We start from the raw sequence: 24768 nt of genomic DNA, 5'->3' as shown, positions 1-24768 counted from the left end.
TTCCAAATTGGTCACTGTCCCGATGGGGCTCACAATCTGATCAACCTACCAGTATGTTTTGGAGTATCGGTGGAAACCGGAGGACACCCACGCAAACACGGATAGAACATACAAACTCTTTGCAGATGTTGACCCTGGTACTTGAATCCAGGTCCCCAGCACTGCAAGGTTGTAATGCTAACCACTAAGCCACCATGCAGCCCTCAATCTAGGTTAATATCTATTTTCCATGTTTTAGACTAAAGGCTAATTGTGCCTGAAACACATCTGAAAAAATGCAATCTTCAGTTAACATCTTTGAATGAAGAAATTGGAATTTTAAACTACAGTGCTGGATATTCCCTGTGATGAAATATTAAACCAATTTGTGTATAAAAATTTGGTAAACTACGGGGCAATTAGCTTTTCTGAGGCTGTTAGCCTTTATGACAGGATGGTGTGATACATCTGGATAACCCCTGACCTCAAGTCTTTCTTTGCTGACTTCAAAGGGACACCTGGATATCGCCCCCTTCCCCGCCACAAACCCTTCCTTTTTTAAACATTCCTGGCCTTTCCCCTTAATTAACACTTTGTCCAATCATGAATAACGCTTTTGAACAGGGACAGATTAAGCCTACCATGGGCCCTGGGCTGTATGAATATTATAGCCCCTACAAGTCTGGAATCACTTCCTACATATGGACTAGAATCAGCTCTTACGGAATGGAGGATGTGTCCCTTCTGCTGCTTTCAATCTGTGGTTTCAGGACCTTTGGAGGACCTTCAAAGATCCTAAAATGGCTCTTGTGTACAGGTGTATTGAGAGCAGTAACAGATGCACAAGGATTTCACAGGTGAAGGCCCTTCTCAGTATCAAATTTGGTGGGTGGTTTGGGTGGCCATGGGCAGAGGAGCCTCTTAAAGAAGAAGTTACAGGTCTGTGAGAGCCAGAAATGCCTTGTTTATAGGTGACCATATACTTGTTTCCACCATAATTTGCAAATAAATTCTTTAACAAGCATACAATGTGATTTTCTGGATTTGTTTTCTGCCTATGATGTCAATTACAGGCCTCTCTCATCTTTTTAAGTAGGAGAACTTGCACAATTGGTTGATGCCTGAATCATATTTTTCCCCACTGTACCAAGTGAAGCGACTAAGCTGTCTATGAGAGGGCTAAACATTGAGAAGCAGGTGATACTTGAACTTATTAAAAAAAGAAATCCCTCCATGTAATTTATATTTTCTGGCTATTTCCCATCCACTTGCTTATGGAAAAATGCAGAGCGGCTCTCTCCTCCTGCCTCTGCTGCATTTCGTATGCCCAAAGTTTCCATTATGTGACAATGGCTGTTCCGCCTTCAGATGTTGGCGCCTGCACAATGTTCTGTATATTTCGCATTACCATGTAGAATTCATTATATCCATACTTCCAGCAATGACAAAAGTTGGAGCTTAGCTGCTTAATTTCGCTCCAAAGTAACCTGGAGATAAGCGGTGCAGTTATATAGCATTGCCATGTGCCGCTACACTAAGCGACCACAAAAGCATTAATTATGAAATTGGCGCACTAAAATAAATAAGCTTAAGAAGCTTTTTTCCTGCAAGAAATGTAAGCACAAATTCAATTAAAAGTAAGGTGATCTCTTACAAAGCCGAAAACCGTATTTCAATTAAGATAATTACCCTCTTTCAAGAATTTAAGTCTATAAATGTTCTTCTCTTAGAATAAGTCATATTTATTCTAATAATTGTTTAGCGCCACCTGTAACCGCTTTCTTTCGTTTTAATTACATTGACGATTAATACGGGAAATTCTAAGGTATTTAGTGTAGCTGTTATTATTGCATGAGGGATCAGACAGCTGCAGCTCTAATGCAGCCGAATACATGAGATAATATTGCTATTTTGTGCAACATAGGTTAGGAGAGATGATACTTGAGGTTTCGATGGGGGCAAAGTGTTAAACTGAACCTTTCAGGATTTTTGGGACTATTAAATCTTGAGCATGTCTTTATACAGTTGGGGTTTAGGGTTCGAGTTTGCAATGTTCGAGGTCCGTGCCAATCCTAACGAGTTTGGGTCCCTGATCTTGAACTTCAGCTAGAAGTCTGGGATTTAGCATTCCTACTTATCCGGACAAGCTGGTTGATGGGCTGGGCTGGTGAGCACCCCATTAACCAGCTTTTCACACCAAACACAAACTCCCAGCACGATTGCCGGTGTTAGCCCTTTAAACACCAGTCAGCAGTAATGGATTATAAAATAAGTGGTTTGGGTGGTAGCCCGGGGCTCAAGCCTTCTAGGGGGCCCATGGCCACCCAAACCACCCACCAAATATTACACTTAGAAGGCCCTTCACCAATTAAATCCTCATAAATCTGTTCCTGCTCTGAACACACATGTACACAAGAGCCATCTCAGGACCTTTGAAGATCCTCCAAAGGTCCTGAAACCGCAAATTGAAAGCAGCAGAAGGGACACATCCTCCATTCCCCAAGAAGCTGATTCTAGTACTAAATGTAGGAAGTGATTCCAGACTTGTAGGGGCTATAATATTCATACAGCCCAGGGCCTACAGAAGTCTTAATTTGCCTCTACTGGCCGACCACCATTTTCCATAGAATCGTTGCTCGCTGAGGACGTGACAGGGAAAGCTCCTGACGTATACGCTGACTGTACTCAATTTAAAAAATTGGCAGATGGAGTCATAGTTATCGCCTCTGTACGACCAGTTTAGCATATTCTTGAAAAGGCAGGATGGAAAGACGTAGCAAGCTGCTCGCTTCTGCTGAGCAATGTATATGCTTAGTGGAGGCAGTAGAAGGTTGTGGGGAGAAAACTGTAGCACATCGCATCCCGCCCCCCAGCCTCACTAAGATGTCGCTCAGCTGGAGGGAAGAAACCGGTGATGTCACTGTCCATATTAAGATAGTGACATCACTGGGGAAATACCCCATACAGCAGCCAATCAGTGGGATGCGTCTGTGCCATACTTTGCAAGGACACGTTGGAAATCGGCCTGACGCCCTGCAACGTATGGCACCAACGTGATGTGATCCCAGTCTTACCTTTGTCCATGCATTCAGTCAGGTATTGGGGGGCAGAGGACTTAGAACGCCGCCATGTTTTCCTAATATCTCTAAGCTCCTTTAAATACAAGAACAATCCATCTGTGTGAATGATGTCTTAGTCGGTGCAGCAGACGTCTTTACAAACCACTAATTAACAAAACTCTGCTACAAAATCATTAAAAGTGTACGACTGACATTTCCATGATTATGATTAGAGGATGTGCTGGAAACTATTCTCAAAGTTAATCCACTTGTTTTTGTTATACAGTTCAGCAGCTAAATTTGTGTCCAATGTCAAACAATTAAAAAAACATCTGATGTAGGAACGTCCATTTTATATCACAGATACAGGCGGTTCCCTACTTAAGAACACCAGACTTACATATGACCCCTAGTTACAAACGGACCTCTGGATGTTGGTAATTTATTGTACTTTAGCCTTAGGCTACAAGAAACGGCTATAACAGTTATCACAGGTGTCTGTAATGAAGCTTTAGTGTTATCCTGGTTCTAATGACAACCCAACATTTTTAAAATCCAATTGTCACAGGGACCAAAAAAAATTTGGCTGGGGATTACAATGATAAAGTATAGAGATCCGACTTACATACAGATTCAACTTAAGAACAAACCTACAGAATCTATCTTGTACTTAACCCGGGGACCAGCTGTATTATGTTAATCGAATTAATAGAGTCTGTCGGAAAAAAACTATGAAAGTGCGGCCGAGGACCCTTAGTATGTACAGTAAGCCCCATTGTGTCCCTACAAGGAAGTCTGTGTCGGTCTAGATTTTTGGCAGAATTTTTTCCAAAAACCTTTCTTGAATTGTGTGAGGGTTTGCAACTTTTTCCAATGAATCGAGCCTCCCCCATTATTTTTTTTTAGTTATTTTGCTTATATTCAATCTAAACATTCACATTTCAGACAATACAGACTAGACAGCCTAATGCTTTGTCAGATGTATCACAGTATCTGATGCTGGATAATAAATCTATCTGTATCTCTGGTTCTGTAGATCACAGAACCACAAGCCTGATGCGGTCAGAAAGATTAGACCTCTGTGTTCACATAACACCAGCAGCATGTTTCTAGGCACCATACACTACAATACCCCTGACGTGGCTCAACTGGACTCATCGGAGACTAAATATGACTCCTCTCTGCTCATTTTTACATGGGTTTGAAAGATATTTCTTATAGGTAAAGAGTTTAGATTGAGGGAGTTGAGAGAATTCTTGAAAGGACATTTCATACCCTTCCTAAGGGAGCTGGAGTGGGGCCAAATCTATAGAGGATGGGGCCTAACTTATGACAATGTGAGTGATAGGTTCCCTTTAAGGATATGTTAAAGGGGTTGAAACTTTTCAATAAATCTCCTCTATTACACATGTCTTTGCATGTAAATATACCAGTATTTTTGCCTCTTTTGATAGCTTCAGCCTTTTTCTGTTCTTATCTTGCTGCCCTCTGCATATACACACAACTTCCTCTCTCTCTCTATCTCTCTCGCTCTGCTCCAGCCCGTCCTCATGGCATCTCCCACTGTGTCTCTCTCTCACAATCTCACAATGAGTCATAATCTCCTGCTGCAGCTCCCCCTATTCATCAGTGTTCAGAGACATAAACAGGCAGCACTACAGTAACCGGACTGCTGAATCACTTGATGAACATTCAGAGATTAATATTTTTAAGGCATTAAAAGCATATGGGCAACTTATATAAAATAACTGCCAACCCCTTTAAAAGGGGCTGTCCATGTTTATTTAAAAAATCTATATGTGGCCTGGAGGGGGCTGTAAAATAAAATAAACTTTTACTTACCTTCTCCTGCACTGCTGTTAACCCCCAGCCCCATCTGAGGGTGCCGTGTCCCTGTGTGTTACAGAGGCAGGCACGCTCAGCTCCGACAACTTCCGTCTACCTGGCGCACCCACCGCCCCTTCCTCGTGCGTGATATATCATTAGTTTCAATGTGTATCGAGCACTGGGACAGGGGCAGCAGGTGTCCTGATGCTGTAGCAATGTCTTTACATTTTGCTGCAGGTTCTCCTGCTCCTCCATACATTGCAGGAGAGGGTCAGGTATATGGGACATGACAAACAAAGACAATGCAAAAAGTTTTTTGATTGGGCAGAGGATCTGCAAAAACTGTAAAAGTTTTGAAAGCCTTTTCCTTCCTGGTCATGTGGGGTTACTGTACTTACAAGACAAAGTTTGCCCATTTCTTTACTTAGTCTTATTTTGTTATCCAGCACGAAAATATTAGACACGATTAATATTTTAAACAGCGAGATGTTCTTTATCTTGTCAAGCGTCTCCCACGACATTTTCCACTTAATTGATCACAACAAAAGGATAATGGAAGGAAAAAAAGAGACATAAACTTCAGGCACACTTCTCATACTCGCTGGAATTTGGCGTCTTTGAGTAACGCTTCATTTTAAGTTATCGCCCTGTAAACATTGGGCAGTTGTGTAGTATGTGATCTGTGACACTGAGTAGCGTGGCCGTCCTCTGGTAACCCTACTACACATTACTGAGTGTGTATGACACTTGTATCCTCATTAGCCCAGATCCTTGACAGCCCTCTGGAATCCGTCATTTAATTGCATTTGGAGCAAATTCAGCATTGTCACGAGTCACAAGACAGCGAGAAGCCGATTCATGAGCGTTTCAATAGCTCGGATAATACTGCGCATTGCTTAGGAATCAAATTAGCATTTTTCTCCCGGCTCATTATCCTTTTATAAGTAGGGCAGAAACTAAGTATCGACCCACTCAGAAAAAAAAAATCGTGTTACCGATAAAGGTTTTCTGGAGTAAGAAAATGACAGGTTTTGATGAATCCTTTTCAGGACTCAGATCATTTAGGAATATCTCTAAACAGCAAGTAAATGTCAAGCCAGCGCTTTGCATATTTAGGACACGTTTCCTAGACAGCATTATTCCTCCATGACATGTTGTGTGCATGGGATTCATTACCTTATCTGTACTAAAACCAGGGAAATAGCAACCAAGCTGGTTCTGAGCAGAAACAGACCTTTGGGTCAAAGTGTTTCGAGAGGGATAAGAAGAAAAGACAAGGGTGAAAACTGTTGTAGTATGTATAAGAAATGGAGGAAAGCTAGGTAGGCATTGCTCTCCTGTCTGGATAAAGCACCCATGTAGCGCAAAACGGGCCGCCTCCTCTAGTGGGCTCCTGCTCTACTCCTCTCTCCCGCAGCTTTGTTTTTATGCGATGTTGGAATAAAGACTGAACATTTTAATCGGTGAGTGCCAGCTCTTTTCTTCCTTTTGTGAATGAGTTCCTTACACTTGTGAGCTAGAGCACCTCCGTATGTTCCCGGGACCCATACCCCATTGTCAACTCCAAAAGACTTTCTTAAGGACCTTAAGTGCCCCTAATTTATTTCTTCTATACTGTAACCAAGCTTTTAAGCTATTGTCTCTTTAACTGACAAGTGTGGTGCACTGTGTTCTAACTATAAAGCCGTGTACCTCCTGCTGGGATACAGTTAAAGGGGTTGACCACTCTTTTTAGAAAAATTGTCCATGTGCTTTAATAATAATTCCTGAATGTTCATTAAGTGATTCAGCAGTCCTGCTACTTACTTTAGCGCTGTCTGTAAACTCTCTGTGGATCTTTGTTTACATGTCTGAGCAGTGGTGAATAGGAGGAGCTGTAGCAGGAGATTGTGACTCACCCTCTATCAGTGAGAACACCATGGGAAACCCCATTAGGAGAGGCTGGAGGAGTCAGAGATAGTATGTTGCATATATATGCAGAGGGCAGCATGGTGGGAACAGGGAAAGGTTGAAGCTCTAAAAGGAGGCAAAGGCACTGGTATATATATACATGCACAGACATGTCTAATAGAAGAGATATATTGAAAAGTGGCCAAACCCTTTAAGTTGAAGTTCAAGCATAGCTACTGCTCCATCCTCAAGTGAATCCTCAGAATAGGGTCTCAAAAAGATCTGACCTTCTTCATGGTGGCTAGGAATCATATTTCTTGGCAAAAGCTGGGTAACATTATAAAAATATGGCTTCACCACAACACTGGCTTCTGAGCTGCAGTACCAAGCACAACCTGTGGACAAGTATTGAGCTGTTTTTGAAAAAATACAGTTATGTTTTTGTAATAATCTTACATTTTTTGTTCCATAAAACCTACTCAGTTCCTCATATATGGAATCTCAAATCCGTCACCGCTGTTGTATTCTTATATTAAAAATGTGTGATTTTGCCCAGTGACTGTAGCACAGATTACACGCTTAGCAAGTACAGGGATTTCCAAGCACTTACTATGTATGGATTTGATCTGCATGGTTTACCAATTTCATTTCTTAACTCTTTTTTTAATTTGAGAAACTAAGATTCTATTGTAATGAAGGTGCTTTGCATTTTTAGGGTGGAAAAATCCCCATCAGGTGGACAGCTCCAGAAGCAATAGCATATCGAAAGTTTTCTTCTGCAAGTGACGCCTGGAGTTATGGGATTGTGATGTGGGAAGTGATGTCCTATGGAGAGAGGCCATACTGGGAGATGTCTAATCAAGATGTAAGTAGTTTTTCCACGTATTATTTATTCCAGTACTGATTTCCATAAAATGTGATGTATGTATGTATTTATTGATAATGAGATTTGTGTAGGACAGTAGAGACTAATCTAAACTCTACAAACAAAACACATAAATCAAACATGCAGTTCATAATCATAAATGTCATGTTTATGTGTCCATTTTCCCATGCCTTTCTTCCTGCTTCTAGCAGTGTGCATAATTTAGCTTTCCCTCCTATGTTCTCTCTGACAGCTGATAGATAAGGAGACACTGATAAAGTTTCTAATGGCTTAACGACTTACAGACAGTCTTATCTCCTAGATTGGCTAAAGACTTAATCATAAGCCTCATCACCTTACTTTTGTATGGACATGAGAAGACTTTCAGAAACACTGCTCACCGCCGGAGAATGAAGCAGCAGAAACACAGACATATGAGCTGTGAAGAATATGGGAGTATAATCTTATGCGCATTATCTGCTGACCATCTTGCTCAGCAGATGGTCAGGCTTCAAAAGCTCTGAGTGAGAAAAGTCACACCTTGTAGTAGCCTAGTGTTCCCAGGGTTTTTTTGGAAAATCAATTCTACTTCAATACAGCCCCTTCAGACAGTCTAGTCTGTAATTTAATAATGGGTAATGGAGTTGTGTGTACTAACTGTGTACTGGTTACCATTCTGAGGTCTGGGGAAGTGGATAAACACTTTATAGACTTTGAAAATTGTTGACTTTCCTTGATAAATAAAAGTTCCTTGAAAATCAGTAAATGAGAATCTGTTCCATGTAGAGCGCGGCTTCTCCTGTTAAAAGCTTTGATGTATTAATGGGTTAAAGAAAAAGGCATTAGTTGTCACTTAGAATAAACTGTTGTGAAGAGTAAAGTAAAAAAAAAAACTCAACTTACGGGTGCGACACACGGCAAATTTTCCGATAATTTTTATCAGCGGAAAAACAAAAGTTGAAGCAAAGTACATTTATGGTTGGGAACAATTCTAAAAGACTTCTTTCAATCTGTAAGTGAATGTATAAATTAATGTGCGCTGTAAAAATCACCGATTTTCCGCAAAGGGGAAAAAAAAAGAGCAGCTAATGGATTTCAAACAATGCCGACATAATTGCTTGGGAAAATTGAACAAAGAGCAAGGCAGGCTGTTCGTAAGTGCGGTGTCTCCCAAGAGAAAGAACAGATCCAAAGGGAATGTCACTGCATTGTTCAAACTGATGGCGGAAAAAGAAAGTGTAACAATTTCTACTCAATTTATTCATCAAAAGCCTTTTTTTTTGCAGTTAAATCCACAATAAACGCCTCCGGAGAGCCGGGCACAGCGTGCAGAGTAGTTATGAGGAGATAATGGAATTACTTGGTAAATGAACTCTAGGGCCATTGGGTTTCACTACTCAGTGCCATTGTTATACATAGATGTTGTGGCAGTATAGTTATTAAGCTGGAAAGGAAAACACCTTTGCAACGTGTTATGAATTGCCATTATATCACTTCTAGCACCCGATGGATAATCATCACACTCTTATGTAGAACGCAGTATTATGCCATGAATACAATTAACATAGAATTGCACAATTCTATTTTCCTTGGGATCACGGAGAAGCTCCAGGATTCAGCTTTACCTGCTGCGTATCCAGTATAAAGGCTATGTTACTCAATATCCCATTGTTCCATCCATGTAATACTAATGAAAGGACTTATCATCTTCACACTTAGATTAGACTTGTTAACTACATTAATAAAACACCTCCATTTGTGTTGCCTGGATATTTCCAGTCTTCATTGTCCTTATAACTTTATTAATTGCCCTTTGTATTTCATTTTTTGAGATTTAAAGGAATTTTCTAAATCGATGATACTAATGATGTATTAATTGGATAGGTCAACAATATCAGTTGGTCCACCACTCCCACAATCTGTGTATTCACTTGATCAACAGCAGTTTGTTGGAAAAAACATTTACTAATATTACCATAAGACCAATATTACCATGAGAATAAAGCCATAAGACTAATATTACCTTAATAATACTATTAACATAAGACTGATATTAACATAATAATACTACCATAAGACTAATATTACCACAATAATACTACCACAAGGCTAATATTACCATAATAATACTACCATAAGACTAATATTACCACAATAATACTACCATAAGACTAATATTACCATAATAATACTACCACAAGACTAATTGTCACGGGTAGTCCCGCGACCCATATTGCTGGTCGCGGGCTCTGCCGCGCTGCCCGGGGCTCGCAGGCGCGGCGCCAGCACAGCTCACCTCTCCCCGTTCCTGAATCTCACCCGAGTTACGTCCGCGCGCGCCCTCGTCTCCTGGGGCGCGTGCGTGGCACCTTCAGGAAACCGCTAATTGGTGCGCTGACTGATCACTTCCCCTTTAAAAATACAGCACCTTCCTTACTGCCTTGCCGGATCTTTGTGCCTCACAGCCTGAGAGAAAGCTCTTCTGCGTTTTACCTGCTTTCCTGCGTCTCCTAGGTTCCTGTTTTTCCTGCATTGCTGTGTCTCCTGCGTTCCTGTGTCTCCTGCGTTCCTGTGTCTCCAGCGTTCCTGAGTCCCTCTGTGTTCCTGTGTTACCTGAGCTCCTCAGTGTTCCCGTGTACCAGTGTTCCTCCGTGCTGTTGTCCTGTGTGCTGTGTTCCCGCACCCTTCTGCTTGGATCTCCTGTTGCTGACCCCGGATCGGACTCTGACGTTGCATCTCTGCCGCCTGCCGTGACCCTGTGCCTGGACTTTGACCACGAGATTGTCTGCAGTCTCTGTACCTCGACCTTGGCCGCCACTGCAGACAAGTCACATCTGAGGAACGACATGGTGGTACCACGCCGCAGCTTGTCTAACCCGCCTTGCGGCGGGCTCTGGTGAAAACCGGGTACCACTTAGACTCCGGACCCAGGTAGTGGCTTGGGTCATCATCTGCAGTGGTCCAGGGGATCCACAACCCTCTAGCCTGACACTAATATTGCCATAATAATACTACCATAAGACTAATATTACCATACGACATAGTAAAAATAAGTAAGTGGGATCAGGAATACTATCCCAAAATTACCAATTCTTTCAATTTCTTAAACTTTTATCCAAGCCAATCACGCTGTCTATGAGAAACTTTTTAGATACATTTATAGTTGCTAAAAAGTGTATCTTATAGTCCGAAAAATACCGTATTTAGTTGAAAGATGTGAAAATGTCATTTGTAGGTATTCAGGCAGGAGGCACCAGATTAAAGAATTAGGGTGCCGTTCTTCATGAATCTAGGGCCCCCTGCATTGCTTCAGCAGAGTGCACCAACTTTTTTGGTGCACTTATAACATAGGAAGCACAACACAATTCTGTCGGACTCTGTATGATAAAGGTGGCGCACGGTCCCACTGAGCACCAGAACCCCTCCTTCAGTGCAGAATTTTGTGTTGCGTTGGGTATAGTGCAGCCATGACACAAATGAGTCGCTTGCGGCACACATGGGGCATGAACTCTTCTTACATATATGTTCAAGAAGTTTGCACTAGGAAGAGTGTGTAAAGTCTGACAGAAATCTGGCGCAGGGGCTTTAATAAATCTGGGCCATTATATTTATGCCAATAGTTGTCTAATGAGTATGGGGGGTTTCTTGGGGGCTTCTCTTTAACAAAGGCCATGGACAGGAAATCCATAATCACTAGAGATGAGCGAACATACTCGTCCGAGCTTGATGCTCGTTCGAGCATTAGCGTACTCGAAACTGCTCGTTGCTCGGACGAATACTTCGCCCGCTCGAGAAAATGGCAGCTCCCGCCGTTTTGCTTTTTGGCGGCCAGAAACAGAGCCAATCACAAGCCAGGAGACTCTGCACTCCACCCAGCATGACGTGGTACCCTTACACGTCGATAGCAGTGGTTGGCTGGCCAGATCAGGTGACCCTGGGATAGACTAGCCCCTGCCTGCGCTGCTCGGATCATTCTGTGTCTGGATGCCGCTAGGGAGAGAGCTGCTGCTGGTCAGGGAAAGCGTTAGGGTGTTCTATTAGAATAGTGTTAGGCAGGAGTGATTCAACAAGAACCCAACAGCCCTTCTTAGGGCTACAATAGCGTTATACTTATTTTTTTTTTTTTTGTTTGCTTGTGGCTGGGCTTGCTGGCACTAGTAGTGCAGCTAGTACCATATTGTGAGGAATTTGCCGGGGGACTTGCTACCGTTGTGTTTAGCTCTTAGTGACACACATATGCACCTCAAACACCAAAGTGGGAAAATTTATTAGGGGTTTGATTTCAATTAGGCACAGTCTGCCATTTCCTTTTTATTTTACGTTTATTTTTTCATAACTCAGCGTCATCTCATCAGTGTGCTTTCATACTTGGCTAGAAAATAGCCAAAGGAGAATCCAAACGGCTTACTTACGCCTACAATAGCGTTATATATATTTTATTTCTGGTTGATCTGCTGGTGGCTGTCCTTGCTGCAGTGCATCTACTAGCCAATTGTCAGGAATTTGGAGTGAGGCTTGCGACCTCTGTGTTTAGCGCTTAGTGACGCACATATCCATCGCAAAGACCGAAGTGGGAAAATTTATTAGGGGTTGGATTTCAATTAGGCACAGTCTGCCATTTCCTTTTTATTTTACGTTTATTTTTTCATAACTTAGCGTCATCTCATCTGGCATAGCAGTGTGCTTTCATACTTGGCTAGAAAATAGCCATAGAAATAGGATAGCATTGTTTGGTTTTAAAAACTAAAAAACACAAAAAAAACCTAAAAAACACAAAAAACACAAAAAAAAGTAAAAAAAAAATTAAAGTTATAACTTTCATTTTCAAAATGTTTAACCCGAGGGCTAGGGGTAGAGGACGAGGGCGGGGACGTGGGCGTCCAACTACTGCAGGGGTCAGAGGCCGTGGTCCTGGGCGGGGTGAGACACCACCTGCTGATGAGGGAGCAGGGGAACGCCGCAGAGCTACACTCCCTAGGTTCATGTCTGAAGTTACTGGGACTCGTGGTAGAGCACTGTTGAGGCCAGAACAGTGCGAACAGGTGATCTCGTGGATTCCCGACAATGCTTCGAACAATTTGTCCACCAGGCAGTCTTCCACGCAGTCCACCCATGTCACCGAAATCGGCACTCCTCCAGCTCCTGCACCTCAGCCTCCTCCCCCCCAGTCTGCCCCCTCCCAGGAAAATTTGGCATTTGAACTGGCATACTCTGTGGAACTGTTTTCTGGACCCTTCCCACAGTCACAAACCACTTGTCCGGTTGCTGCTGAGCAATTTTCCGATGCCCAGGTTTTCCACCAGTCGCAGTCTGTGGGTGATGATGACCTTCTTGACGTAGTGGAAGAAGTGTGTAAAGAGGTGTCCGACGATGAGGAGACACGGTTGTCAGACAGTGGTGAAGTTGTTGTCAGGGCAGGAAGTCCGAGGGGGGAGCAGACTGAGGGATGATGAGGTGATAGACCCAAGCTGGGTTGATAGGCCGGGTGAACACAGTGCTTCTGAGACGGAGGCGAGTCCTATAGCAGAACAGGTTGGAAGAGGCAGTGATGGGGCCAGACGGAGAAGCAGGGCCAGAGCTGGTGCATCAGCGCCAAATGTGTCACGTAGTGAAGCTCCCGTGGCGAGGGCTCCCGCGGCGAGGGCTAGATTTTCAGAAGTCTGGAGGTTCTTTAAGGAAACACCGGATGACCGACGGACTGTGGTGTGCAACCTTTGCCAAACCAGGATCAGCAGGGGTTCCACCACTACTAGCTTAACTACCACCAGTATGCGCAGGCATATGAATGCTAAACACCCCACTCAGTGGCACCAAGCCCGTTCACCTCCGGCCGTGCACACCACTGCTCATTCCCCTGTTTCAGCTGATAGTCAGCCCCCTGCCCAGGACTCTGGCATAAAAACCCCATCGTCGCCTCCACAATCCTCCACAGCATACACCAGCGTTCAGCTCTCCATACCCCAGACGCTGCAGCGGAAACGGAAATATAGTGCAACCCACCCGCACGCCCAAGCCCTTAATGTCCACATCTCCAGATTGCTTAGCCTGGAGATGCTGCCCTATAGGCTAGTAGAGACCGAGGTCTTTCGCAACCTCATGGCGGCGGCCGCCCCTCGGTATTCGGTCCCCAGCCGCCACTACTTTTCCCGATGTGCCGTCCCAGCCCTGCACCAGCACGTGTCAGACAACATCATCCGTGCCCTGACCAACGCCGTTTCTGACAAGGTCCACCTGACCACGGACACGTGGACGAGTGGTGCCGGGCACGGCCACTATATATCGCGGACGGCACATTGGGTTAACTTGGTGGAGGCTGGGACCGAGTCTGACCCTGCGGCTGGTCATATACTGCCGACGCCGAGGATTGCGGGGCCTACCTCAGTCCAGGTCTTTCAGGCCTACTATGCCTCCTCCTCCTCCCACCCCTCCTCCACCTCCTCCTCCGAACTACCATCCGTGGGCATGGCGCCATCAGTCGCTAGCTCTAGGCACAGCAGCAGTGCCGTCGCTAAGCGACAGCAGGCGGTGCTCAAACTGCTGAGCCTAGGCGATAAAAGGCACACCGCCCAAGAGCTATTACAGGGCATTCCACATCAAACTTGTTAACTTTGTCGCCACCCTGCTGTGTAATCCACAAAATATACTGGCAAACTTTTATCATTTACCGATATTATTTCAGCGCTTCTTGCGCATCTGTTTACATTCCCCTCACCCGCCATATCCCAAACTTATAAGAACGCTACTACACTTGATCTTATACAAAAGGTTCTTAGAAGTGCTGTTTGGGGAGTAGCCTAGAGACAGGGGCTTGGATTGGCGAAAGCTCGCCTGGCAGCGGAGCGCCAGCTCCATGCCAAGATCCAACTAACATAGTTTTAACTGCAGCACCTTTAATCTACTACTAGTTCACTGCCTCCATACATGGTCCCCTTATCAAACGAGCTGTGTCAGGCAGAATTTTGGGTTGTTTTCATGGCTTCCATGTTAACTTTGTCGCCACCCTGCTGTGTAATCCACAAAATATACTGGCAAACTTTTATCATTTACCGATATTATTTCAGCGCTTCTTGCGCATCTGTTTACATTCCCCTCACCCGCCATATCCCAAACTTATAAGAACGCTACTACACTTGATCTTATACAAAAGGTTCTTAGAAGTGCTGTTTGGGGAGTAGCCTAGAGACAGGGGCTTGGATTGGCGAAAGCTCGCCTGGCAGCGGAGCGCCAGCTCCATGCCAAGATCCAACTAACATAGTTTTAACTGCAGCACCTTTAATCTACTACTAGTTCACTGCCTCCATACATGGTCCCCTTATCAAACGAGCTGTGTCAGGCAGAATTTTGGGTTGTTTTCATGGCTTCCATGTTAACTTTGTCGCCACCCTGCTGTGTAATCCACAAAATATACTGGCAAACTTTTATCATGTACCGATATTATTTGAGTGCTTCTTGCTCACCTCCTTTGGTTCCTCTCTGCCACCCATTGGTTTGAAGCCTGAGTCCATTTAGGGTATGTCGCCATGCCACTCTCTAGCCTGCCGCTGCTGCCGCTGCCTCAGCATGCCGTCCCCTATAGTGTCAGGGTCAATTATTGGATGTTTTAGATGCTATCTAGCTTCATTCTGTCACTCTGTCATGGCCATGCTGTTGCCCATAATGTTGGCATAAGGGTGCGATTAAGCAGCCTCAGAGGCATCCATGCATGCTGCCCCTGCTGTTTCCTGTCCATTTCCGTGGTGTTTCCATCCTTTTCTGAGGTTCCCAGGTGTTTGGCCAAGCTTCCCTGTGCAGAGCCTTGGTCCCCTTGAAAAATGCTCGAGTCTCCCATTGACTTTAATGGGGCTCGTTATTCGAGACGAGCACTCGAGCATCGGGAAAAGTTCGTCTCGAATAACGAGTACCCGAGCATTTTAGTGCTCGCTCATCTCTAATAATCACCGATACCGGTAAAAGTCATAAATACATCATGAATTTTATATTTACTTTAACCTTTATGTAAATCAAGTGTAAGTGCTCCGGGGATTGTCAACAGAGCCTTTGTCTGCTCTCCAGGACTCTGGCTCTTACATGCCCCTGGAGCACTTCTCCTTTTCCTCCCCAATCCCTCTGCACTCTCCCCCCTCCCTCTTGTCTCAGTCTCACCGCCACACAGGGTATACAGTCTGTTCTGCCAGCAGATTTTGGCAGACAGAGGGAGGAGAGTGCTGGAGGAGCAGGGAGAAGGAGTCCTCCAGGGGCATGTAAGAGCCAGAGTCCTGGAGACCAGAGCCTGGGCGAACATACACCAACGTGTTGGAGTGATGCACCGTGCCCGGATGTAAACACGGAGATAGATAGAGCTCTATCTCTTCCTCGTCCATACGATATGGTGCCACTGCTTGTGGTCACTGTACCACCCCCGGGCGCCATAGCCGTCTATGGGGGCAACCAGATATTTGTCCCTGCTGTAATCTAATGTCACAGTGTAAAATGTTAGAATTGTGTCACAAACTTGTCAACTGTTAACATAGTTGCTCAACTTTTTATGTAGGTTGTGACTCTTCCAGATATATAAAATGTAAAAAGTTTTGCCAGTTTGGTCATACTATATCTTTTATGCTATTGAAGTTAATCAAGGATAGAGAAAGTGTCTATTTTTATCTACACCTCGTATAGATAGTATTACACATATCATTTAGATACTTTAATACTTGCGTGTGCTTATTTCAGGTAATCCTGTCTATAGAGGAGGGTTACCGTCTCCCTGCACCTATGGGTTGTCCCGTCCCTCTTCATCAGCTAATGCTTCACTGCTGGCAGAAAGAGAGGAATCACCGACCTAAGTTCTCAGACATCGTGAGCTTCCTGGACAAGCTCATCCGCAACCCCAGCTCCCTGAATTTACTGGTTGAAGATGTTCTGGGGTAAGGATTACAACACAAATAACATATTAATGTATGTCAATATAAATGTCCTGTAAAAAGATTCTCTTTGGTGTGTAGACCGTGTGTAGATTGGGCAAGCTATAACTGTATGTGTCATGTCTAGGTCTTGCTATCTGGAGCCGAAGGACCCATTGTCCTCACTTCTACACCCAGATACAACTGATACTGTCAATCCTTCTTCCAAATCATCGTATTTGTAGATATTTAACCTTTCGGATAATCTCAAGTCCATCTGTCGAACCTTCAACAATAAATCTTGAGGCTCCCTGTTATGCCCATCCCTGAAGGCTATGACATTTTTTTTTTTTTTTATTCTGCGTATAGTCCTTGTAATAGGTCAACACATTAAGGACAACTGCCTTCCAAATGGTGGATATTTCACAGAGGGACTATCTAGGGATAAAATGGTCATATACTTAAAAGTAGCTTTCACCTGCTACTTTTTGGAATAATCAGCCAAAAACCTATGATGTATTGTGTTGGTGGTACAACCGTCATTGAAATCCTTACACAGGAGATAATGCCACCACTAGAGGTCACACTCACTGGCAGTGGTGTAACCCATTCTTCCAGGGGAAAACACATGATTGGCCAGACGGTGGTTGAAATGAACAATAATTGGCTCAACAGTAGTTATTTAAAAGTTTGTGGTTAACTTTAAGTTTGTAATTAACTAGAATTGATAAATATTAATAAATATCACTGTATGGGATCCCAGCCTATAACTTGAGGCTTTCAACATGACACATCAGTTAGCTTATCCTCTTTATTCCAAAAAAAGATATTACCTTGATGTTGCAGGGCAATAAAAATGTATGTACTTGGTGCGGATAAACTGACTGGGCAGCACAGTGGCTCAGTGGTTAGCACTACAGCCTTGCAGCGCTGGAGTCCTGGGTTCAAGTCCCATCCAGGTCAACATCTGCAGAGAGTTTGTATGGGTCCTCCGGTTTCCGTCCACACTCCAAAACATACTAGTAGGGTGATTAGATTGTGAGCCCCCTTGCGGACACAGACTGATTTGGAAAGCTCTGAGCAGCGCTACGTAACCTGTGTGCACTGTATAAATAAAGGAATTATTATTATAACAAGAAGTAGATCTCTCTAGTGGACACACTTGTATATGGATAAGGGAGAACCCAAGGAGGGGTGGCGACATCTGTTCATGGGTTCTTCATTAAGGAGATCTTCATAGACGGGCTAAAAGATCTGTGAGGGATTACTCGTAAAATAGACCCCATTATGAGATGTTCCCGTAAGAATGACCATACACTCAAAAATAGTTCATGGATTTGGGACAATCTATTTAGGTAATAACAATACAATGCTATATGTTTATAGAGCCCATGATGAAATGCTAATTTATGAATTCATGGTCTGGTGGTAAAAGCCCAACCACATAATACACTACAGTAGAGCAAAAGGGCAGCGGAAAATAGATCACAGGATCATGATCATTACATTTCCACTACTCTGACCTATGAGCGGGGAAATAAGTCAGAAGAAAGAAAAGCCTTGACTAATATAGCGGCTATTAATCTACATGTATAACGGCAGCAGATGATGAAGCTGGGCCTCTCTTGTATGGCTGCGTTATTTATTTGGGTCTTAAACTGGTCACGGGAGAAGCACAATGCGGCTGTGCTTTTTAGCTCATTTACTGCCTGCTGTTATCTTGAGAGATCTCTTAATCATGTTAATCACCGTAATCTTTTACAATAACACAATGGTTTCAAGTATGAGTAGTGTCCATTATAAGCTGTGAGCACATCTGTCTATACAGCCGAAGACTGAGCTTCACCTGATAAATTGTCACCGCTGCGTTATCGGTTGGGCTCCTTCTGTTAATGTATCATCAGCCTCGGAATGTTCTCATTGTTCTCTTGTAGCAAAGCACCAGCCAAATTTGGAAACCGTATTAAGGAAATGCTAGTAAAGTAGACAGAAATTGCCATATTAAGGGAGGTCCTCTAGAGTTCACCAAGCTGTGCCAAAAGTAAAGGAAGCTCAAAAGAATTAAAACGTCCTAAATTTTTAATAGATAAAAATCAAAACACTATAAAATAGAACATAGTTAATTCAGGTTAATAATTTACCACTGCTTCCCTTAAAATAATTGCCAGCTGGGTTCTGTTTTCTGGTAATGAGTCACCGACAAGGACATGTGACCACTATAGTCAATTGGTGGTGGCAGCGGTGACATGTTAACCTCCATGAGATCAATGATTGACTGCAGTGGTCACATGACTGTTTTGAAACACCAAGAATAAACAGCGAAACACAAGTAAAGTCCTGACACGTGAGCATCAGGACTTACGAAGAGGCTGGACAACTCCCTAGTCTTTGAACTTCTGCCAGTGACAGTCCCCTCGTGTCTTGTGAACATTACAAACACTGAGGCACATTTACTTACCCGGTCCAGTCGCGATCCAGCGGCGCGTTCTCCGACAAGGATTTGGGTCTGCCGGGATTCACTAAGGTCCGTGCGCCCGATATCCAGCAGATGTCGCTGCTGCGCCGAGGTCCGCCGGAGTTCACCTGCTTCTTCCCGGGGGAAGTAAGTGCTGATCTTGCGTCAAAATAATTTTTTTAATTCTGCGGTTTTTCCGAATCCATCGGGTTGTCCGACGGCCACGCCCCTCCGATTTCTGTCACGTGAAAGCCGGCGCCGATGCGCCAAAATCCCAGGGCAATTCAGGTCAAATCGGAAATTGCTGGGAAACCCGACAAAAGTGCGTGATTCGGACCCTTAGTAAATGAGTCCCACTGGGTCCTTCCTCACACTCTAATCTGGTGAGATACGGGATAACTATTCTGGGTATCATTTAATTTTCCACTGGATAGTAAGAAAACGTTCTTAGCACAAGTGTAAATCTCTCTGGTGATTTGTCAGACCATATTGTAGACCAATATCTGGGTCCTACCCGAGTCCATGAAAGAGACAGTTCCTCTGATTGCAACTGTAATTGTTTCAAGGATCAACCCGAGTGACATAAAAATATTGTAATAACTTATTCTATTAACTGATATAATACTGATGAATGATGTCATTCCTTCTCTTCATCGCAGACTGCCGGAGTCACCCGGAGAGACACCGGAATATCACTTCTTTGTCACAGTCACAGAGTGGCTGGATTCTATAAAGATGGGTCAGTACGCTAGTAATTTCATGGCAGCTGGGTTCACGACGTTGGACTTGGTTTGCAGAATGAGCATTGAGTAAGTCATTTCTAGGTTTCCTTCATTGTGATCAAAGTTTAGTACAAAAATTACTAGACGTAAATCTGAAAACGAGTGAAATATACCGTGTATACGCCAAGTATTTTAGCAATAAAAATGTGCCGAAAAACGCCAACTCCACTTATAAATGAGTAAATAAAAAAATAAACTTGTATACTCACCTTCAATCCTCCCATAGGCTCTATTTTCTTGTCTTCTTCACTGGTAACAGAGCGGACAAAGACGCCTCCATGCACTCTGCCAGCTGGTGTGCAGAGCACAAGGGCGCGTCTCTGCCCGTTATGTTACAAGTGAAGAAGAGAAGGGAGATGAGTCACATGGAGCATCAGAAGGCCAGTATGTAAGTTTATTTTTTATACAATTAGGGGCAGGGCATAACATTATCTTGGGGGTTGCAGGGCATGTCATTACTAGGGGGAGGCTGCTGGGCAATTCATTACTGGGGGAGGCTGAGACCAATGCATTTTCCACCCTAGGCTCCTACTTGAGTCAAAAAGTTTTCCAAGTTATTTGTGGCAAAAGTAGGGGCCTCAGCTTGTACTCGAGTCAACTTATACTTGAGTATATACGGTAAATTTGGTGCTACACATTGTATAAGGTGAATGTTTCAAGTTTTTGTAACAGTCAAACCAAAAAGCTAAGAAAGCCTCTTTATTTTCGGACATTTGGACCTTGAGAGGAAACATTCAAAGGAAACATCATGTTTAAAGGGGTTTTCCCGTGTTTCTTTGTAGATGATAACTATCTGACCTGTGGTGGGGCGAGGGCAGTTGGGACCCTCACAGATCATAGAAATTGAGTTTTAGAATTGGGTTGGAGAACTAACTGCAAAGATTTACTTCTCCCCCTCTCCACTCTATAGAGTTTTATTCTCCATAGAACTTCCATAGTATATGGCGCTTCTATGGATTTCTGTTCTACTTGTTAGCAAGGTGGAACTCAGTTTAGGATTCCCGAAACTTGTTTAAGCAGAAAAATTAGAGTATCCAAGTATGGATAGAAAGAAGCATTCTCATCTGTTAATATATATATAACATTAAAGTGTATTTTATTCATTTGAATATTAAAGTTTAACTCTCTTTTTTTTCCTGTAGTGACATCAGGAGAATCGGTGTTACGCTAATTGGACACCAGAGAAGAATAGTGAGCAGCATACAGACTTTACGGTTACAAATGATGCATTTACAAGAAAAGGGATTTCATGTATGAAAATAGTTGAAGCAACTGTTTTGTGCCTCAGTATTTCTTTGACGGAAGAGATTCTTATTCCTCATAATGGATTCTCACTCTCTAAACTAATAGACTCTTCTGAAGAGCGAGAGAGAGGGAGATCTCAACACTTCCAGACTGAAGTTTTTGAAAACTTTAAATAGATATGTCTTCAAGTTACGGACAAGTAAAATCCTGGGCCCCACAGCAAGACTTCTGGCATCTGACGAGTGACTCCGCATGGGTGTGAAACGTTGTGTGGCATCTTTATCCAACTGATCATGAACTCAATGGCAGTTTTGTCAACTCTAGCTTCCTTCTCATGTAGCAAGACGGTGGCATCGGACTACCCTACGGACTGCTGTTGTTTTGTAATATTGTAGCTAATATAAATTGTGAATATTAAAATTTGAAAAAAAAGAGTACAGAAAATATAGAAACAACATTTTAGGTGAATTTTGGATCTAGTGTTTTCAATGTACCTATTAAAGGGGTTGTCAGTTTTTCTTAGTAGTGAAGCATCTCCCATTGGAGGATTGGAAAAACCAGTGAATCTTCTGGACAAAGTGTTGATTTCAATAAATCTTGTGAAATTCTTAACGGGGTTGAACCAACTTTGACATATATAGATGGTAACAACCTGACCGGTGGAGGTCTGACTGTTGGTACATCAACCAATCGCAAAATCAAGCCCCCAAAGTTCATGAGAATGTTGGTCCTGTTTCCACTAATTGAAGGAAGAGGGATGTCGGTGTGTTGGACATTGTGGAGCTCTAGACTTGGCTATCTCCCAAACGATCTCCATTCATTGTCAACAAAAGTGTCAGAGATAGTGGAGCACTGTGTTTTGCACTTTTTGGCGCTCCAGAAGTAGTAAATGGAGTGACCGGATGGATACTCAACCTGACCCTTCATTCACTTAGTGAGAACGAGGCCTTCATTTGGGTAAACTGAAGCATCTGTTCTTCTGATTGGTGGGGGTTCCAGCCATTGGACCCTCACTGTTATTCCTTATGCTGTGGGTAGGTGATAACATTCAATGCTGGTTCAACCCAATCATTTTACTCTATGGTGGTGCTGTCTACAAACATAACACTTACTGTCAGGTTGGTCTGCAGATCAGGCCCAATCAATGGGATTTTCCATTTCTGATCAACTTAGAATGAAGGCACCGTTCTAACATTGAAAGTAGACAACCCCTTTAATGTCATACAATGAAGGCAGCCAATAAGTGAGACAGATATAAAGTGAAGAGATTATTTGGGGGTATTGATATCACTGACGCAAGAGGCACTTTATTTACACAGAAGTGATGTCACTAGTTCCTGATAAATGCACAAGATCGAAATGGCGCCCTCTGTTGTGTATAGGTCACGGGTACAAAATGTAAGCTGCTAATGTTTTTTTTTTTTTTTCCTTATTTTTGGAAAATAGTAGATACTACGGTTTGATATAGTGAGCTTGTGTGTATGGATATTCGAGGTCATTAACAAAGTGTACTTCCTGAGGCCCAGGATTGAATTGTCCATGTAATCGATACTCTATATTCTTGTACTTTTACAGTTTAGAATCGAAAAGAAAAAAAGAAATCTTTGTCTTCTAGTGTTTTTACTTCATCTATGCCTCAGAAATACTTTCCATAAAAAAAAAAAGATGCAAGAGAGCTTGGCAAGTCTCATAAGCAGCCAGGACAAGGACCTACCTGTCCATTGATTTTTTTTTTAGAGAATATATAAAAGCACATGGTAAAAATTTACAATAGGACATAGATTATATATAAATGTTTCAATACTCCATGTCTTTCATGGTTCAGTATGGTATCATAACGATGGATTTCGTTGGTCAGTACCACTTTCTTTTCCTTTCTCATGTATAGTGGCATATAGTGCCTTTTACAGGGTCTGTCATATTAACATAGGATTGCTGCTTTTGAAAGACCCAATAAAAGTTCTCTTCAAGGTCAATCCAAGACTACTACTTGATATCTTCTTTCTGTACTACTTCAGCCAGGACTAATGGTATACAGTATGGTCAGCCCACAGCGCCCAAGTACGGAACCATAGAGAAGACTAAATAGGCTCACACATGTTGCACATAAACACGCGCAGAATCGGTCTCCCGGAAAGACAGAATACTAAGAGCCCCCCCATTTCACATAACGACAAAGTTGTCTGAACCCAAATTTAAAAGTTTAAAGGATATTTCCCATTTTGTGTATCTCTTCCATATCCACAGAATACATAATCAGTGGGCGGTTCACCTCTGGGACACCCACCAGTGCCACATCTACAGCTGGGATGAAAGTAGAGTTTGCCGCGCATGTGCGTCCACTCTCCGCTCAAGTCTATGAGATAAAAGAAAATGGACAAGTGTATAAACTCTGCAATTTTTGGAATTCCCGTAGTCCTGAATGAAGAATTCGGCACCACAGCAACAAAGGGGTCAGTGATCGGCCATTGGTGAGATAGATAGATGCATGTCAGGTGGGACCGCAATGATTATGTATCCTGTGGATATGTCAGAAATATACAAGATGGGTAAACTCTTTCAATGTTGGGGTAAAAATCTGACATGTTGAATTTCAGTGCTCAACTGAAAGTTCACAAAGTAGGGGGTTAATAAGCTTCATTAGATGTCTCAGGATGAGGCTTACTCCCAATGGTGAACCTAAACTCTCTCCAGCCCACGGCAAGCTTCCATCAGGTGTGAAGAGACACTATTTTAAGTATCAGGTTCTGCTTTGTAGAAGCTGACTGCATCCCTGATGCTGCCCCCCATCTTGCTGCCTGGTGCTACCTGAGGCAAGAGATTCCACTCGCCTTATGGCTGGCTATACCTTAAACCATTCCAATTTTTATTTTTTTTTGATCATTCACACAGAATAAAAACCAAAAAATCTTTGAAACATTATATTATAATATATTAGGTTAGCTAGAATATATCAGAGGATTTGTCCTCTCCCCTCAAATTTAGAAACATTAGGAACATTTTTTTTAGAATTCTGTTAACATTCCTCTTATTCTTCCACCTACTGTATGAATAAATTGACATCTGGGTGTTATCATGTAGGGGGGGGGGGGTATCCGTATACATTGTCCAATCAAAATCTGACTGTGTAGGGAAATAGTTAAACCAGTTGTCAATTTATTCATATATTTCTAGAAGTAATAAGATATAAGATTAGAGATAATCGGACCCAAAGTTTCCGTTCAGGCTCATGGTTTGAGGTTCGATTGCGTCGTGGGTAACCTGGACAACAGCAGCCAATCCGGCAGTTTGACGCCCCTGGCCAAATAGCTTTGGCAGTGTTCGGGTCCATCCTGCATCACTCGGACATATTGGTTGTTCGCCTGCCAATCCGGCAAAGAGGTATCCCCATGGCCAACCACAGCCATAGCTATTTGGCCAGGGGGATACCTCTTTGCCGGATTGGCAGGCAAGCAACCAATATGTCCAAGTGATACAGGATGGAGAGGAACACTGAATGCAAACGGAAACTTCGGGTCCACTCATCTCAACACATATTTATATCTCAATATACATCTTCAAATATACACTCGATATACCATATACTAGTGGGCCTCCGGCAACGGTGGTTGTACTTGGGTGTTTGTGAGCTGGCACTCCACTATAAACCTGACTATGCATTCTGGGAAATAATGTGCAATAGTCTACTGACAGGGTCTACACATGGACTATTAACTCTTTTATATCATGCTTATGTTAAGTCGCATGTAGACGGTGGGTCAGATGGTCAATTGTTGAGAATTATGCA

At 43.1% G+C, this 24768-nt stretch overlaps 1 protein-coding gene across 1 annotated transcript in view; it reads left to right on the top strand.

The window, feature by feature from the left end:
* EPHA6 (EPH receptor A6) overlaps positions 1-22957 on the top strand; it is a 585002-nt gene extending 562045 nt beyond the window's left edge. Inside the window, exons 14-17 of the mRNA XM_072138516.1 lie at positions 7471-7620; positions 16330-16523; positions 19614-19763; positions 20879-22957. Coding sequence (XP_071994617.1) covers positions 7471-7620; positions 16330-16523; positions 19614-19763; positions 20879-20993 — 609 coding nt within the window. The 3' untranslated portion in view covers positions 20994-22957. The remainder of the gene's footprint in view (positions 1-7470; positions 7621-16329; positions 16524-19613; positions 19764-20878) is intronic.
* The last annotated feature ends 1811 nt before the right edge of the window (positions 22958-24768 follow it).

This window comes from Engystomops pustulosus, chromosome 2 (assembly GCF_040894005.1).
Source record: "Engystomops pustulosus chromosome 2, aEngPut4.maternal, whole genome shotgun sequence".
In the NCBI taxonomy this organism is placed as follows: Eukaryota; Metazoa; Chordata; class Amphibia; order Anura; family Leptodactylidae; genus Engystomops; species Engystomops pustulosus.
Note: the sequence above shows the minus strand (reverse complement) of the source record. Positions and strands in the feature narration are given on the sequence as shown.